At 35.8% G+C, this 17,012-nt stretch overlaps 1 protein-coding gene across 1 annotated transcript; it reads left to right on the top strand.

Annotated features, from left to right (window-relative positions):
• The first annotated feature begins 248 nt into the window (after nt 1-248).
• LOC141618394 (uncharacterized) lies at nt 249-6,509 on the top strand. Its single transcript, XM_074435491.1, has 13 exons — nt 249-978; nt 2,635-2,756; nt 2,853-2,941; nt 3,032-3,067; nt 3,166-3,259; nt 3,532-4,084; nt 4,171-4,252; nt 4,343-4,453; nt 4,536-5,104; nt 5,191-5,326; nt 5,422-5,490; nt 5,793-5,927; nt 6,031-6,509. The coding sequence occupies exons 1-13, from the start codon at nt 761-763 to the stop codon at nt 6,142-6,144; spliced, it is 2,328 nt and encodes a 775-aa protein (XP_074291592.1). The 5' UTR covers nt 249-760; the 3' UTR covers nt 6,145-6,509.
• The last annotated feature ends 10,503 nt before the right edge of the window (nt 6,510-17,012 follow it).

Below are 17,012 nucleotides of genomic sequence, written 5' to 3'. Positions count from 1 at the left end.
ATATGACCATATATACGGTTGTAAAAAATTTTCCACGACGATCCATAAAAACAACTTTCCAACATAACAATCTTTCAAGAAAACATCTGAAAAGAATAATAAAAACAGGAATTAAGAAAAATTTGGTAAATAGAAGAAATAGCGGGAAAGTAACTGAAAACAGAAAAAGGCAACAACTATGAAAAGAAAAATGATCCAATCAAAATAAAGTTAGTATGAAAAAAAGAGAAACTCTTCCCTTCGTCTGTAAGTCAGAAAAAAGTCACCCAAATAGTGTCCAGTTCCAGTTGTCCATTTTTGGTTGCTTGATTTAATAATTCAGTGTTTGTATAATTGATTGAAAAATAAAAATGATTAAAAAACCCTGTATTTGTTTTTTTTTTCCCCGCAATTCTTGTCCAAGACATATTTGTTTTAAATAAATACTCCTTATAAAACGGCTCGAATAATTAGATGAGACAAAAAACAGAATGACTTGACAATTAAAAATGACAAAAGCTTGTTCTATTGATATAACCGTCTAAAGGGAGACCACGGTTTGTTTTTATGTTTTTGTTTTTTATTCAATGAACATTAACCAATGCATAACTAGAGTCTCTATAAATAGGACAACATAAGTGACATTCTACCCAACCAAAATCATACAATTCACCATAATTACATGATTAAACCATTAAAAAATCATCACATTGATTTGAGCATTTACTGGGTTTTATCTAATTTGGACAATTATAAGAAAAAAGTTCTGAATTTTTAGGTCATGGAGCAGAAGAGTTTTCTGTTATCTGCATTAGGTGTAGGAGTTGGTGTGGGTGTTGGTCTTGGATTGGCTTCTGGACAAAGTGTTGGGAAATGGGTCGGGTCAAGTTCTGAGTTGGATACTCTTTCTGCTGAGCAAATTGAACTTGAATTGTTGAGGCTTCTTGTTAATGGCAAGGAAGCTAATGTCACTTTTGATGAATTTCCTTACTATCTCAGGTATGAATTTTTATTAATCATGCACTTTATTATTATTATCATTATTATTATTATTACTTGTTTTGAGTACTTGTTAGAACTTAGTTATGTTGTAATTAATGCTAAAAAGATTAGAAATTTTGATGATAGATGTGGTTAAAAGAAATGGTTTTTCTAACGTGTGCCCTTACGCAATGAAAAGGTTGTGGCTTTATCAATATGTTTGTGGTTTTGAAGTTTTATATGAATGTTTTTGGTTGTTCTGGGAAGATGTGATTCTGAGTGCCTTTTTGTTTGAAATCCTGTCACAAAAATCTGATCTTGAAACTGGGTATCTTTGAGATTATTAAATGGTATCAAGTATTTTGAACTAGTGCTTTTGAATCTTTGGTACTATTGTTTGGTGTTGCTGAACTTTTGGATTCATGTTTATGGGTGGGTGGGTGGGTGGGTGGAAGAATATGATCTGAAAAGTTCTCTTGATCATTGATATTTTTGAGTCCGGATCCTCGGTCCCATTTCCATGTTTCATCTTGTGTTCCGTTACCACTTCATTAAAAAGAAGTGTGGAAATCTCACAAGAGAATGAAGAGTAAGAAGATTAACGATTGGGATACGAAAATGGGACAGAGAATCTGCTGTCGATATTTTTGGATCTACAAGTGTAATAACAAATATATCATACAACTTGGTTTTGGAATCTTGTCATGATTGAGGGATGATTCCTCAGTCAACTGGAAGAACATATTGTATTTTTTGCATATGATAATTATAAAAAAAGAAGCATTTTTTTGGAATGGCTGTATCATGTTATACTTGTCCATTTGGCATCTGCAGATGCTGTTTCCCAGCTCCTTGATACTATCTTGATTGTTTATTGTGCTGACTTTTAGATCTTAATTAGGAGTACATGATCTCTCATGATTTTTACTGAGAGAACTTGATTGATATGCTAGTTGATGCTTAAGAAAAACGTCGGCTAATCAACTAGAGATTATAGTTGGTTCGAGAATTTGGTTGGTTGGTTAGTCCATGATGCTGGGCTTGTTTCTGATTTGTTCTTAGATTTACGATTGAATCTACTATGGTTGGCGTTGCTGATGTTATCCATGTTACCGAGTACTTGATTAACTGGAACAATCCATGATGAGTTAATTTTGAACAAAGCTTGCTTTTAGATATTGCAAAACTGACCCGATCTGAATGACCAACCTAACTTGGAAAGAACAACCAAAAGCAGAACTAAACCCAGCTAACCCAATCTGAAAATGATCTGACGCGACCTTCAAAGACCCGAAACACCCAGAATGACCCAATGTCCCGATCTGTAACCACTAATCACTGTTTCGAATCAACCCAAATTGACACGTACCAAAAATGACCCAATAATAGCGCTCCCAAAATGGCTCTACCCCGTAGTGACTTGATTCTGATAACCTGTTTATGGTTAATAAGGTCGACTTGCAAATTGCAATGAGTTGGCCATAAATTAGATGATAATGGAGCTGAAATCAATTTTTCTTTTTTTCTCAAGATTTTAGCTGTTAATCAACCTCAAAGGGGTGATAAAGAAGCCTAGTTGATCGATCCTTTTGAGACCGTTTATAACATCAAAGTATCTACATCTTGTTGTTTATAGTGAATTTGACATTCTTTAATTTGTGGTATTGATGACAGTGAGCAGACACGAGCTCTCTTGACAAGCGCTGCATATGTGCATCTGAAACATGCTGAAGTCTCCAAGTTTACAAGGAATCTGTCCCCTGGAAGCAGGGCTATCCTGCTATCTGGACCTGCTGGTATGCAACTTTAATCTTCCTAACATTTCTGTTGCGTAAACTTTTTTGTCAGTAGTTTCCTAACTGTTTTTGGTTTGTCATCTTTCTCCTTTGAAGAACTTTACCAGCAAACGCTTGCAAAAGCATTGGCACACTACTTTGATGCGAAGTTGTTGCTGTTGGATGTAGCCGACTTCTCTATCAAGGTATTATTCACGTACTGAAACTCTGAAAAGACTCTTTGTTGCGAGTTTTCATGAACTTTCTTTGACTTCTGTTATTATTTGTTCTTGCAGATGCAGAACAAGTTTGGCGGTAACAAAAAGGAACCTGTAAGCTCTCTTCATCCTTAAAGATCTGTTTCTTTTCACTCTCTATTCGTAATGACATGCTATAGTTGCTCACCTTTGTTTATCTCCTCTTTATTTAGGGAATGACAAAGTCTATATCAGAGGCAACAATGGACCGTGTCTCTAGCTTGCTTGGTTCCATGTCAATGGTTTCCGCTAAAGAGGTGTCCAAAGGTATATGCTTGTTGATTTATGAACTGTTACTAATATTCTACACCATCAATACGACGATACATGTTTCATCTCTTTTCTTGAAATTCATATTCTCAACAAGAACTATACATACTTGACTTATTCGGTTTCTGCTGGCTCTACAGTCATTTGACTGTTTGCTTCGACATGTTTTTTTGTATACGAGTGTTATATTCCGGCCAGTGAAAGGGCTTGAGTATGATACAGTTTACTTATTCATTCTCATTCACGGTTCTTTAATATGTTAAATGCAGCCAAGTGCACAGTTTGGTCCTTCGATGAGAAACTATTTATCCAAGCACTTCACCAGGTCTTGGTCTCCACATCCGACAGGAACCCCGTGATATTATATGTGAGGGACATCGACAGGCTGCTACTACAATCAGACAGGCTATACAATTTGTTCAGCAAATTATTGAACAGGCTAAGTGGTTCAGTCTTAGTTCTGGGATCTCGGATGTTAAATTCCAATGTTGAGTTGGAAGAAGTAGATGAGAGGCTTACCAAGTTATTCCCATACAGTATCGACATAAAGGCGCCAGAGGATGAGACTCATCTGCTAACCTGGAATGCCAAATTAGATGAAGATATGAAAATGATTCAGTTTCAGGATACAAGAAACCACATTGCTGAGGTTCTAGCTGCTAATGATCTTGTTTGCAACGATTTGGGTTCTATCTGCCATTCAGACACCATTTCCCTCAGCAATCATTTAGATGAGATTGTGATGTCTGCAATTTCCTACCATTTGATGAACAACAAGGATCCTGAGTACCGGAATGGAAAACTTGTTATATCTTCCAACAGGTAGATTTATCTCCTTAAACGTTAATTCATTGCGCTTCTTTATGCTGTGAAGTACTTGAATCTGATCTTTGTTTTTCTTGCAATAGTTTGTGCCATGGCTTGAGTATATTCCAGGGAGGGAAAAAATTGGGCAAAGCTAAAATGGAAACAAATGGTGAAACTGGCAAGGTATAATTATTAGATCCTGTCGGTCTTGCAATAGAATGATATAAAGTGTATTTAAAATGCTGAAATTAGTTTTTCTCTATAAATTTTCAGGAAGTGGATGATTCTGCTGCTGTGAACCCAGAGAACAAGCCTGCTGCCTCCTCTGTTATTGATCTCGACAAGTCTGCGACAAAGAATGCTGAGAATGCTGCTCCTGTGAAGGTAAACACAGATCAGCTTTATTGGTATGTACTGAGCATTTGTATGATCTTGCTTTATGCTAAAAATGATTTATTCTGAGCAGGAGGTTCTACCTGACAACGAATTTGAGAAGCGCATCAGGCCAGAGGTCATTCCTGCAAACGAGATTGGTGTGACATTTGCTGATATTGGAGCATTGGACGACATCAAAGAGTCGCTTCAGGAACTTGTAATGCTTCCTCTTAGGAGACCAGACCTGTTCAAAGGTGGTCTGTTGAAGCCCTGCAGAGGTATCCTTCTGTTTGGCCCACCTGGTACTGGAAAGACAATGTTAGCCAAGGCCATTGCCAATGAAGCGGGGGCAAGTTTCATCAATGTCTCGATGTCCACTATTACTTCCAAATGGTTTGGAGAAGATGAGAAGAATGTCCGAGCATTGTTCTCGCTTGCAGCTAAAGTGTCCCCTACAATTATTTTCGTGGATGAGGTGGATAGCATGCTTGGACAAAGAACCAGAGTTGGGGAACACGAGGCTATGAGAAAAATCAAAAATGAGTTTATGACTCATTGGGACGGACTCTTGTCCAAGGCCGGTGAACAAATTCTTGTTCTTGCTGCTACTAACAGGCCCTTTGACCTTGATGAAGCCATCATTAGGCGATTTGAGCGCAGGTTGGTTCAATATTTTTTTATTTCAGACACCAAGTCTCACAGTTTCTAAATGTATCGCAAAATCTAACAAATTTTGATGATCACAGGATCATGGTTGGTTTGCCTGGCATCGAAAACAGGGAAAAGATATTGAAAACTCTGCTCTCAAAGGAGCAAGCAGAAGAAATGGACTTTAAGGAGCTTGCTACCATGACTGAAGGATATACCGGCAGTGATCTTAAGGTTTGTGATAATTGCAATAGCATTACTACATTGTATTATGTCAATTTCATTCATAGATGTCTTAATTAATCTTCATTGATACTCTCTATATGCAGAATCTATGTGTCACGGCTGCATACAGGCCCGTCAGAGAGCTCATTGCGAAGGAGAGGAAGAAAGATCAGGTAAGTCGATCAAATAAGATATGAAGCTGTCCTGTCCATTCTTGGCCTAACCCTGTTCCCCACAAAAACTTATATGAGACGGTCTCAAATGTGAAACCACCATTTAACCTATGAAAAAATAATGGATACGTGATTTGGACCGTCTTGCCCAAGACTCCCCTTTTGGATTTCTTATACCCCACAGATTAAATGAGAGATGGTCTCACTTGTCGGTTGGATGTGAGACCGTTAGATGTTCGCCTGTCTCATACAACAGCTGCTCCTTATATCCCGGCTCTTATTTGTAACTTCTGATCTAACAGGAAAGAAAGAAGAGGGCCCAAGAGAATGGTGATTCATCAGATGGTTCATCTGAGGCAAAGGCTGACGATAAGCAAGAAGAGCCAATTAACTTGAGATCTTTGAACATGGAGGACATGAAGCAAGCTAAGAATCAGGTAATATATACTTTAAATACTGAATTCTTCTTCTTATTCTTTTTCCTTGTTTGGTAAATGTACAAATCTAACCTTTTCAATTCACCGTGGTACGTGAACACAGGTCGCTGCAAGTTTTGCTTCTGAAGGTGCAGTAATGAATGAACTGAAACAGTGGAATGAATTGTACGGAGAAGGTGGGACGAGGAAGAAGCAGCAGCTAACTTACTTCTTATAGGCGCTTTAAATGGCCGTCTTCTATACAGATTTGGTATATCTCGTATTCAGGCTTTTCATAATCTGGGATAGAACTGCGGCCATATAATCAGACTTTGAAGTATGTCATCGCCATTGAAGAAAGCTTGGCTTGTACTCCTATGCGACATGTATTAGTTACTGTACTGTGCCTATTTAAACGCAATTGCGGAACTTTGGGAAATTAGGTGTTAGTTAGTTCCACTGTAGTCCCATTCCTGTTTGCTCATGTTGTAATCCTAAAAGACGATGGTCTGTGTGATTCGGGTGTTGCATGTACCCCTTGCTTATTCTTCATTGCTATTGCTGTAATTTATCAATTTACTACTACTACTGCTACTTCTGTTACTTCGTTGCCATTGTTCAGTGTATATTTGCCTTTATTACAGCGCCAATTCGAGCTTTGAGCTCCTATGTTATATCGACATGCAAACATAATTACCTATTTACTTTCTCAATCATTTATTTACCTCACTATATTAAACAAACTGTGAAATGGTGAATCAGTGATGAGGTGATCACTATAAGACTAGGGTTTTGATATTGTGTAAAAGGATGATTTCATTGAATAATAATTACAAGGTATTTATACTAGTGCTATGAGAATCTATATCTATCTATATTAATAAAGGAAGCTTTTTTCGAGCGTTTATAGAGTCTCCAACTTTACCGAAACACCTAAGATTAATAAATAATGCTAATGCTAATTAAATCCAAATAAAAGAAAAAAAACGATCAAATTTATAAGATGACTTCGAGCGATAAAAGATAATGACAGTAACTAAAAATCATACCGTATGTACAACTACTAACTAATAATGCATATGAGATAGAGTCCTAAAGCAACTTCATCAATTAAAAAAAAAATATACGTCTTATCTTTAGCTTCCCAATTTCATTAGAAGTGTGATTAAATCAAAATACAACCTTAGTATATAAGTATATAAATACAATCTCGCATGGTTCAATTCTCCCGTCTTTGGAGTTTTCTATCTTTCATGTTACAGCACCTTTACATCTGTTTTAACATTAACACAAAATCATGTGCTTATTAGTCAATGTTTCTTTGTTTTGTAGGAATTAACCCGCTGCAATTGGATGAACATGCGATTACCAATATATATTTTTACGAGTGAGTTTCTTTTACTTAGACATCATAAACTTCCATAAATTTTATGGTTATTATAAGTGATACGGTAATTTTTACGTTAGAGAGTAATTTTTATCATTTCTTTTATATCGCTCTCATCTAATCATATAACAAGCATATGATTATTGTTCCATACCATGCATAATTTATTGTGTTTCTTTTTTAGAGATTAATTTTCATCTCATATTTGATAAGTCTAATAATTTTTGCTTTTCTTAGGTGGTGATGATGCTAATCTCATCGCATGTTATATGAAGATTAATGATCACAGTTTATTACTACTCCTGGAGCAGTAAATTACAAGAGATTCCGCAAGAGATTCCATACTCATAGATAACTCCAATTTGTTTTATGTATTTTTAATGTTTCAATATCAAGTTTTATTTTCTCGATAGTAATCAACTATAGCAACGTACACGATTATATACGTCTTTTATCGCGGTATTACTTGATGTCTCTCTTTTAATGAAAAAATCCACTATATAATTTGTAGATTTGATTCGTGATATTTATATAGAATTTCTAAGCACATTTATGTTGATCACGGCCTAAAATAAAGTTGTTGTATTTTAACAAGAAGATTTCTACATACGATTGGGTAACCCCTCCATGCATTATTAATGTTTTAACAATAAGATTTTCAATTTGCTTGTGCCATTGTATATGAGCCTTTGAGGTGGAGGTGTGATATTTTAATTAGGTAAATCATACTCTCTCTGTTCCAGTAATATTAGAATAAAAGACACGTTACGCTTAGCCTTCAACGAGTTCATAAAAAAAGACTTTGATTATGAGAAAATTTTTAAGGCTGAACATTTTTTTTACACTCCTCAAGTTAGTGGTTATATGAGTTGGTATTACAAAACATACGCAATTAAGAAAGCTTATCCTCTTTACGTTTCTACCAAACTATTTATTTATTAACCAGGTTATAAATTAATTACATAATACAAAAATTCCTTTTTTATAGATTAATCAGCCTAATCAGGTCATTTGTATATTTGTACAATCGAACTAACTTGGTACGTATTAAGTTAAGGTAATATTATAAGAGTGGTTCTATTTGTAAAAAGTTGTCACGTAGTCAAGGGAATTAACAAACTTAAGTAATGAAGGGGCAAAGCATATTTAATAATGTAGTAAAAAAGACAATTCTCACATGTTTTTTTTAACAAAGCCATTAAATAAGGTGGATTCGCCTCTACTTTCACCGTTTTCTTTTCCTTTTACCTAGAAAGTTTGGAGTATCATGCTAATACAATTATTTGAGAGGACTGGAACATAGTATCATACTGATCAGATGGATACTACCGTTGTAATGTAAAGCCATGCGTCGTGCATAACAAATAAGAATCTAAGGTCATGCAAATAATGCAATTTTTTTTTGTCACAATGAAAAAAGATTGTTTAACTTAGTCTATAGCTTCTGCTATAACATGAGCAATCCTATTAAGAGACCTTGGACAGTGACTAAGAGAAAAACATGGCATGAAGATACTAAAGAAAGTAGAGAACGTATAATGGGGGCTACGGCATGATCAACAACCCCACCACCATTAAGCTGGAGAACAAGGTTCAAGCAATCCGAAGTTGCATCAATATGTCGAAAACATAAGATATCGTGCAAGATGGACTACCTTCCAAGTGTCATGAGATATATATTTGTAAATTATCCGCTTAGTTTATCCTGTTTTTATGTAGGTAAATTTCCTTATTTTGTAGAGACATAATTGCGATAAGAGTTAGAATTATATTAGTGGCGAAATTTTAGTAGCTAGGCCATATTCTTTTGGATTTAAAATTACTCCCTTTAAGTTCATTTCAGCTATTATTATAAGTTTAGTTGAGAAAAGTTAAGCTCATGTAAGTTTAGTTTATAAAAGTTAAGCTCAATTTATACCCATTTTTCTACAAGTTAAGCTCATATAAGTTCAAGTCGGCTTCTATAAGATCAGTTCAGAAAACTTAGGCTCTGTTCTTTCTAGCTTATTTTTAACTCACTTCAATTCAGTTCAGAAAAGTTAAGCTCCTATAAGTTGTCAGCAAAATTAAGTGCAAAAGAACAGGGCCTCATAGGATATTACAAATTGGCCCGGGCATTGCCCGGGCATTAAATCTAGTATATATATAAAAGAGAGTTTTTTCGAGCGATCTGAAAGCGTCCACATCATCAAAAATCAATTTAGGAAAGTATAATTTTTGATGTAAAAAATAAACTGGAAAATCTTTTAATTATTATAATATGTATATTTCCTAAATTATATTCAAGTGATATTTCCAATTTTTATATCAAACTTTTACATTTCATTTGGCAAAAAAATATCGTTAAAGAAATTATGAAAATAATATAATTAGCTTTGTGTTAAAAAATGCTATCATTAGAGTATAAATTTCATATTATTTGCACATATTAAAGATGGTGTACTTCTTAATACGTAAAATTGTGTACTTTTTAGTATGTTTTGTCCCACATTGAAAAATAAGTAGGTGTGGTAAATATACTACATATAAATAGTAGAATTGTCCCACATCGAAAGATTAGTATAAGGTGATGTGATCCTATGATTATAAATAGGATGCATATTTGGAACTTATGTATCCACCCAAAATTTGTTGAGTCTCATAAATATTGTTTTAAAGAGCTCTTAAGATTTTCTATCATTATCTACGATATGATATAAAAAAAATAAAGTGGAAATCGTTGGGAACTACCCGGGAAAGAGTTAAGAAAATGAACAAGAAAATCAAAAAATAACTAAAGGTTTTACTAATGGTAGTCTCGCAATACAAAATTAAAGATTTTACTAATGGTTGTCTTCTGAATGCAGTAATATAGCGTTAATGAGTCGTTATATGTACGATGTAGAGATCCATATCTAATGATCGAGACTAAGTGATTTTACCTTCAAAGAAAAATAATATGTATACAATAGTGATTTTTTAAGAAGAGACATGTATTTCTTGGTATGTTATATCTTTCACATTGAAAAATAATGTAGGCATTATGAACATACTACGTCTAAATAATTAAATTATGTATCTCACATTGAAATAATAGTATACGGTAGGGTGATTCTATAAAAATAAATAGGAGGCATCTTTGATACTTAGGTATTAATCCAAATTTTTAAAAGATATAGGCTTTTTAGTATGTTATATGTCCCACATTGAAAAATAATGTATGTATTGTGAATATATTATGTATAAATAATAGAAATGTGCCATATATATACATTTTCTATATTATATTAAAGTGATGTTTATAATTTTGATATAAAAACTTTATATTTCATTTGAAAAAAAAAAGTATCGTATGAAAATTATATAATTAGATTGTGACAAAAAAAAAATGCTATCATTAGATTGTATATTGTATTGTATTTTTTCATTATTAAATCGGGCTGATGTCAAAGTAGGTGCAAAAAAATGGTGTACTTAGTATGTTATTTGTTCTACATTAAAAAGTAACGTAAGTGTGGTGAATATACGATGTATAAATATTAGAATTGTCTCACATCGGAAGATTACCATAAGACATGGTGATCTTATGATTATAAATAGAAGTCATAACCCAAAATCTTTTGATTCCCTTAAGTATTGTCAGAGATAACTCTTAAAAGAGTTTGTATTATTGTCTCTACAATAATGATTTTTAACCTAAGTTAATGTTTGGAAAATCTTTTAGTTTTTATAATATATACTATGTATTTCTTATTTTATATTCAAGTGATGTTTCTAATTTTTATATAAAAACTTTTAAATTTCATTTGACAAAATAATGTCGGTAAAAAAATTATGAAAATAATATTATTAGATTCATGGTAAGAAATGCTATCATTAGAGTATATATAGATTTCATATAATTTGCACATATTAAAGATGGTGTATTTAATAGTATGTTAGATCTCCCACATTGAAAAATAATATAGGTGTGATAAATATACTACATATAAAAAATAGATTTTTCCCACATCGAAATATAGTATAAGGTGGGTGATTCTATGAGAATCCTTGGAACTTAGGCATCAACCCAAAATCTTTTGAGTCGCTTAAGTATTGTCTTGGAGAGCTCTTAAAATTTTATATCATTATATTTTCTACCTATAAATTTTATATGTACCATATTGAAAAATAATGTAGGTGTGGTAAATATACTATGTTTAAATAATATAATTAGAATTATGTTAAAACATATTCTATCATTAGAGTATAGGTTCTTATCATTTGCACATATTTTAATTATGATAAAAAAAAAATAGAAAACAAACGTCCATGGTAGCATGTGTAATCTATTAAAGTTCAAGGTTTCAATATTATAATGATATAGTTAATTAAATTTGCATTTAAAAGAGAGATATTCGTACCAATAAAACAATAAAGGAGGTATTATTTTTTAATTGTTATTTTATTGTCACGTCATCAAACTTAACGTCAATTTAACAGCCTTTACATTAGGGGGTACCATGGGCAAAAAAAATGGAACCTCAAGGGTGTCATAGGCAGATTTTTAAAAGTAGAGGTAACATGGAAAATCTAACAAAATTAAGGGGTACCACGGGAAATTTCCTTATCTCAATTATGTTAAATTTTTTTTGAAGAAAAACAACGTACAAATATTAATGGAGAGTACTTGATCATATTATTAAATTTAAATATAACTATTAGATATAATGAGTAGCAATTGTCTGTATTCGGTATTCGAGATCTGGTTGGATGTCGAACTAAGTGCAAAAAAGATGGTGTAATTCTGAGTATGTTATTTGTCCCATACTGAAAAATAATGCAGGTTTGATAAATATATATTACGTATAAATAATAGAATTGTCCCACATCAGAAAAAAAATCTAATTTTTGTGAATATATTACTTATAAATAGTAGAATGTCCCACATCGAAAGATTAGTATAAGGTGGGGTGATTATATGATTATAAATAAGAGTTAACCCACGTATATATTAATCTTTTATTTTTTTTGAAAGAGATATTTTAATAATATATAAACAAATCATTAGACATATAATGTAAACATTAAACGCTTATAAAATTTTTTTTTTTTGCATTATAAATAAGCTAATTACCCCGTTGCAACGCACGGGCATTCAAACTAGTATACATAATATATACTTGCTATGTTTACAATAGAAATGCAATTATACTTTGCTTGATTGAAGGGCTAATTGATTATCTTGTGATTTGTTAATAGAGGAAGGAATATTGTTAGTACGCCCCCGCAAGATGGACGTTGAAGGATGAAAGCCAATCTTGTTTCGTAGCTCAAGAAATCGTTGCTTTGGAAGTGGTTTTGTGAGAGCGTATGCCAGTTGATCATTGCTTGCAATATGTTGGATGCAAATGTGGCCTAGCTGCAGCTGTTCTCGGACAAAGTGGAATGAGAGTGCCATGTGCTTCATGCGAGAGTGAAAGACTGGATTCTTTGCGTATAAGGTGGCTGACATGTTGTCAAGTAAAGGGCTGGAGGTCGAGTGATTTGGATGTTGAGTTTGGTGAGGAGGTTGCGTAACCAAAGGGTTTCGGTGGTGACAGCGGCAACAACACGAAATTCAGCCTCTGTAGTAGAGAGAGCCAAGCCTCGTTGCTTTTTGGAGGACCATGAGATAGGGTTTCGTCCGAGGTAGATAATGTAGCCGGTTGTGGATAAAAAAAATGTCTTTGTCTCCAGCGAATCAACATCACAAAATGCATGAAGGCAAAGGGGAGTTTTTTGATACAGTTGAATGCCATGGGTTTGAGTACCTTGAAGGTAGCAAAGTAGTCGTTTTAAGGCCGACCAGTGGTTGGAAGTGGGATGGTGGAGAAATTGTGCTAGACGGTTTACAGTGAATGCTATGTCAGGTCGAGTAAGGGAGAGGTATTGAAGACTTCCTACAATTGCTTTATAGTTCGAGTGGTCGTGTATTGGTTTATTGTCTTCACGGATTAGATGTGCGTCAGTTGCCATGGGTGTAGTATTTGGTTTAGCATTTGACATCTTGTATTTGTCTAGTAGATCATGTATATATTTAGTTTGGTTTAGGTGGAGTCCAAGTGCATTGTAAGTGACTTCAATGCCGAGAAAATAAGAGAGCGGTCCAAGGTCTTTTAACGAGAATCGGTGGGATAATGTAGTGATAAATTGTTGTAAATGATTGTGGTTTGGGCCGGTAATAATAATATCGTCTACATACACAAGCATATAAATACATGTGTCTTTGGTTTTTAGAATAAATAGAGAATAGTCAGAAATTGACTGATGAAAACCATAGGTGACAAGATATGTTTTGAGCTCGGTGTACCAAGCTCGTGGAGCTTGTTTTAGGCCGTATATGGCTTTGTGTAGTTTTCATACATGGTCTGGTTTGGAGGCATCAACGAAACCTTGTGGTTGGGCCATATAGACATCATCATTTAAGGTACCTTGTAAGAAGGCGTTGTTAATATCTAGTTGTCGTAATGACCAATTGTGGGTGACAGCCAGGGATAGTAGTAAGCAAACTGTTGTTGGTTTACAACCGGGCTAAGGTTTCGGTGTAATCTATACTTGGTCGTTGATGAAAACCTTTGGCGACAAGGCGGGCTTTATGTTGTTTGAGCGATCCATCAGGATTATATTTGATCCGATAGACTCACTTACAACCAATTATATTTTGAGACGGGTTTTTAGGTACTAATGACCAAGTTTTATTCTTTTCGAGAGCCTGAAATTCATCTAGCATGGCGTTGCGCCATTGAGGTGAAATTAAGGTTTGTTTAACAGTGGTTGGTAAGGTGTGATTGATAGCGGAAGCAAGTGCGAGGTTGGCATAGCGTGGATTGGGTTTTCTTATGTTGTTGGCAAGACGTGTGACTACATTGCGACTTGGAAGAGGAGGTGGTGACTGATATGTAGTGGTAAGGGAGGCAGCTGTCATGGTATTTGTGGGCGAACTAGGAGTAGATGAGGGTTGAGTCGTGGTAGTGTTGTCAGGGGTTGTAGGCGAGGTAGTGGTGTCATTAGTGGGTGGTTGTCTGCGGGTGTATACCTGCGTAATGGGATGGCGAGTGGTGTGTGGAGAAGGAGGTGTCTCGATGTTGGGTGGGGTGGTGGGAAGTATGGGAAGAACGAAGGAACACCAGTCATCCGGGTTGGTGGACGTGGGAGGTGATGAATTTAGAAGACGAGTATAAGGAAATTCATCTTCGATGAATTTGACATGACGGGAGGTATATATGCGATTGGTTGTAGGATCAAGACAATGGAAGGCACTTTGAGTGGATGAATATCCAACAAAGATACACGGGGTAGATCGATATTCGAGTTTATGTTTGATGTATGGTCGGAGCCATGGATAGCAAAGGCATCCGAAGTTGTGTAGTTTTGTATAGTCCGGTTGTAAATTATGCATTATGGAGTAGGGTGTTTGGCCTTGTAGCGTTTTAGTGGGCATACGGTTGATGAAGTACGTTGCAGTACTAAAAGCGAAGGGCCAAAAGGTGGTGGGTAATTGAGCGTAGGAGAGTAGGGCCAAGCCCGTTTCAACAATATGATGGTGTCGTCTTTCGGCGTATCCGTTGTGTTCCGGGGTGTGAGGCGGAGAGGTAAAATGACTTATGCCGTTGTCTAGTAATGTCGAGTTTAATTTTAGAAATTCGCCTCTATTGTCGGAAAAAAAATTACGGATGGCTTTTTGAAAGAATTTTTCGACTAATGCTTTGAACCGAACAAAAGCTTGGGTGGTGTTGGATTTATTTTTAAGTGAAAAAAGCCATACATATTTGCTAAAATGATCAACAAATACAACGTAGTATTTGTATTTTTCTCGAGAGTAAACTGGGCTTGTCCATAGGTCGGAATAAATTAATTCGAGCGGTGCGTTTGTGTGAAACGATGAAACTGCGAAGGGTAGCTTTTGCTCTTGCTAATTTGACAAGATTCACAGTACGTAAAATCAGAAATAGAGAATGATAAATTTTTATTAATGGATTTCATAACATCAAGACTAGGATGCCCTAATTTATGATGCCAAGAAGACGAGTTGGAGCCTTTGGTCATGGCGTGAGCAGTCGGTTGCAGGAGGCTCAACTCGTAAATTCCTTGGTTAGCCCGTCCCTGGAGCAGTGGTGTTCTCGTCGACAGTTCCTTAACAACAAAAGAAGAAGATGTGAAAACTACATAGGCATTATTGTCGCGACATAATTGTGAAATCGATAATATATTGCGAGATATGCGAGGTACATGTAAGACATTATTAAATTTGAGAGATGAGAAGCGAAATGAACCTATGTTGTCGATGGTGAGTGCTGAACCGTCGTCTATAATGAGGTTGTCGGGACCAAAATAAGGAGAATGACAGGCAAGGGTGTCGAGGTCGTGGGTAACATGGTTCGATGCGCCACTGTCCAGTAGATAGTTGGGGTTCGGTGGGTTCGATGCTCCCTGGGTTGCCGTGTGGGCTTGGGGTGGCGGGTTGTGTTGACGGGTTGGTGGTTCGGGAAAAATAATGGTTGGGAATAGCTTGCGAAATAGAGGACAGTCGGCAATGACATGTCCAACTTGTCGGCATCATTGACACCGACCTTTGAAGGGACGGGGGTTGGATTGGTGGAGGTTTGTTGGTAGTTGTTTTGAGGGTTGTATGAGGTGTTGTATTTCTGGTGGGAGTAGTTGTTGCGGTTGTGGTGGTGATTGCGGTAGGCTGGGTTAGCTGATGGTTGGAAAATGTCGTTTTTGGGTTGTTGTTTGATTAGTAACTCGTGTTGAAGCAACTTTTCGTGGAGTGCTTCAAACGTTATAGGGTGGTCGCGAGCGCGGACAGTGTCGAGGACTGGTTTGTAGAGATTATAGTCAAGGCCCTTGAGGACCTTGGATATAATGTCTTCGGGGTTTATAATTTTACCCATTAAAGCGAGTTGGTCGATACACACTTTGATGGAATTCATGTAGTCCGTGTTGGTTTGATCGGTGGTTTTGACGATTGAGTCAAGCCGATCTTTAATTTGTAAGATATGTGCTCGTGAGGGGTTAGCGTAGGTACGAGCTAGAACATCCCACGCCTCTTTCGAGGTTGTCGCACGGACTATTAAGGCTTGGACAGCCGCATATAAGGTACCCATAAGGGCACCCAAGATGAGACCATCTTGTTTCAGCCATGTGTAGTAGGCCGAATTTGGTTTCTTGGTTTTGTCAGAACCGACAATGGTTGGGGAGGGACACGGGTTGCTGCCATCGAGAAATCCGAGCAGACTGTATCCGAATAGTATGTGGGTTAGTTCAAAATGCCAGGAAGTGTAGTTTAGAGGGGTTAATTTGACACAATGGTTCAAATTCAGGGAGGTGAGAGGGATGTTTGTGTCGTGGGAGTTGGGAATGGTGGTTTCTTGGTGAGTCATGGTGGTCGTTGGTGGGAGTGTAGAGATGGTGGTTCGTTTGAAGGTGTGGCGGCGTGGGTGAAGCAAAATTTTTGAGGATCGATGAGAGCTCTTGGATACCATATAAGATTAGGGTTTTGATATTGTGTAAAAGGATGATTTCATTGAATAATAATTACAAGGTATTTATACTAGTGCTATGAGAATATACATAATATATACTTGCTATGTTTACAATAGAAATGCAATTATACTTTGCTTGATTGAAGGGCTAATTGATTATCTTGTGATTTGTTAATAGAGGAAGGAATATTGTTAATAATCACCATTAATGAGGAGGATCGCCATTGTTAGAGC

This window comes from Silene latifolia, chromosome X (assembly GCF_048544455.1).
Source record: "Silene latifolia isolate original U9 population chromosome X, ASM4854445v1, whole genome shotgun sequence".
NCBI classification, from domain to species: Eukaryota; Viridiplantae; Streptophyta; class Magnoliopsida; order Caryophyllales; family Caryophyllaceae; genus Silene; species Silene latifolia.
Note: the sequence above shows the minus strand (reverse complement) of the source record. Positions and strands in the feature narration are given on the sequence as shown.

Bases quoted from the DNA above. Each gene is read 5' to 3' on its own strand.
- LOC141618394 (XM_074435491.1), top strand. From the start codon at position 761: ATGGAGCAGAAGAGTTTTCTGTTATCTGCATTAGGTGTAGGAGTTGGT. The intron at 3,260-3,531 runs GTATATGCTTGT...TGTTAAATGCAG, and splicing joins CGCTAAAGAGGTGTCCAAAG to CCAAGTGCACAGTTTGGTCC. The intron at 5,327-5,421 runs GTTTGTGATAAT...CTCTATATGCAG, and splicing joins ATACCGGCAGTGATCTTAAG to AATCTATGTGTCACGGCTGC.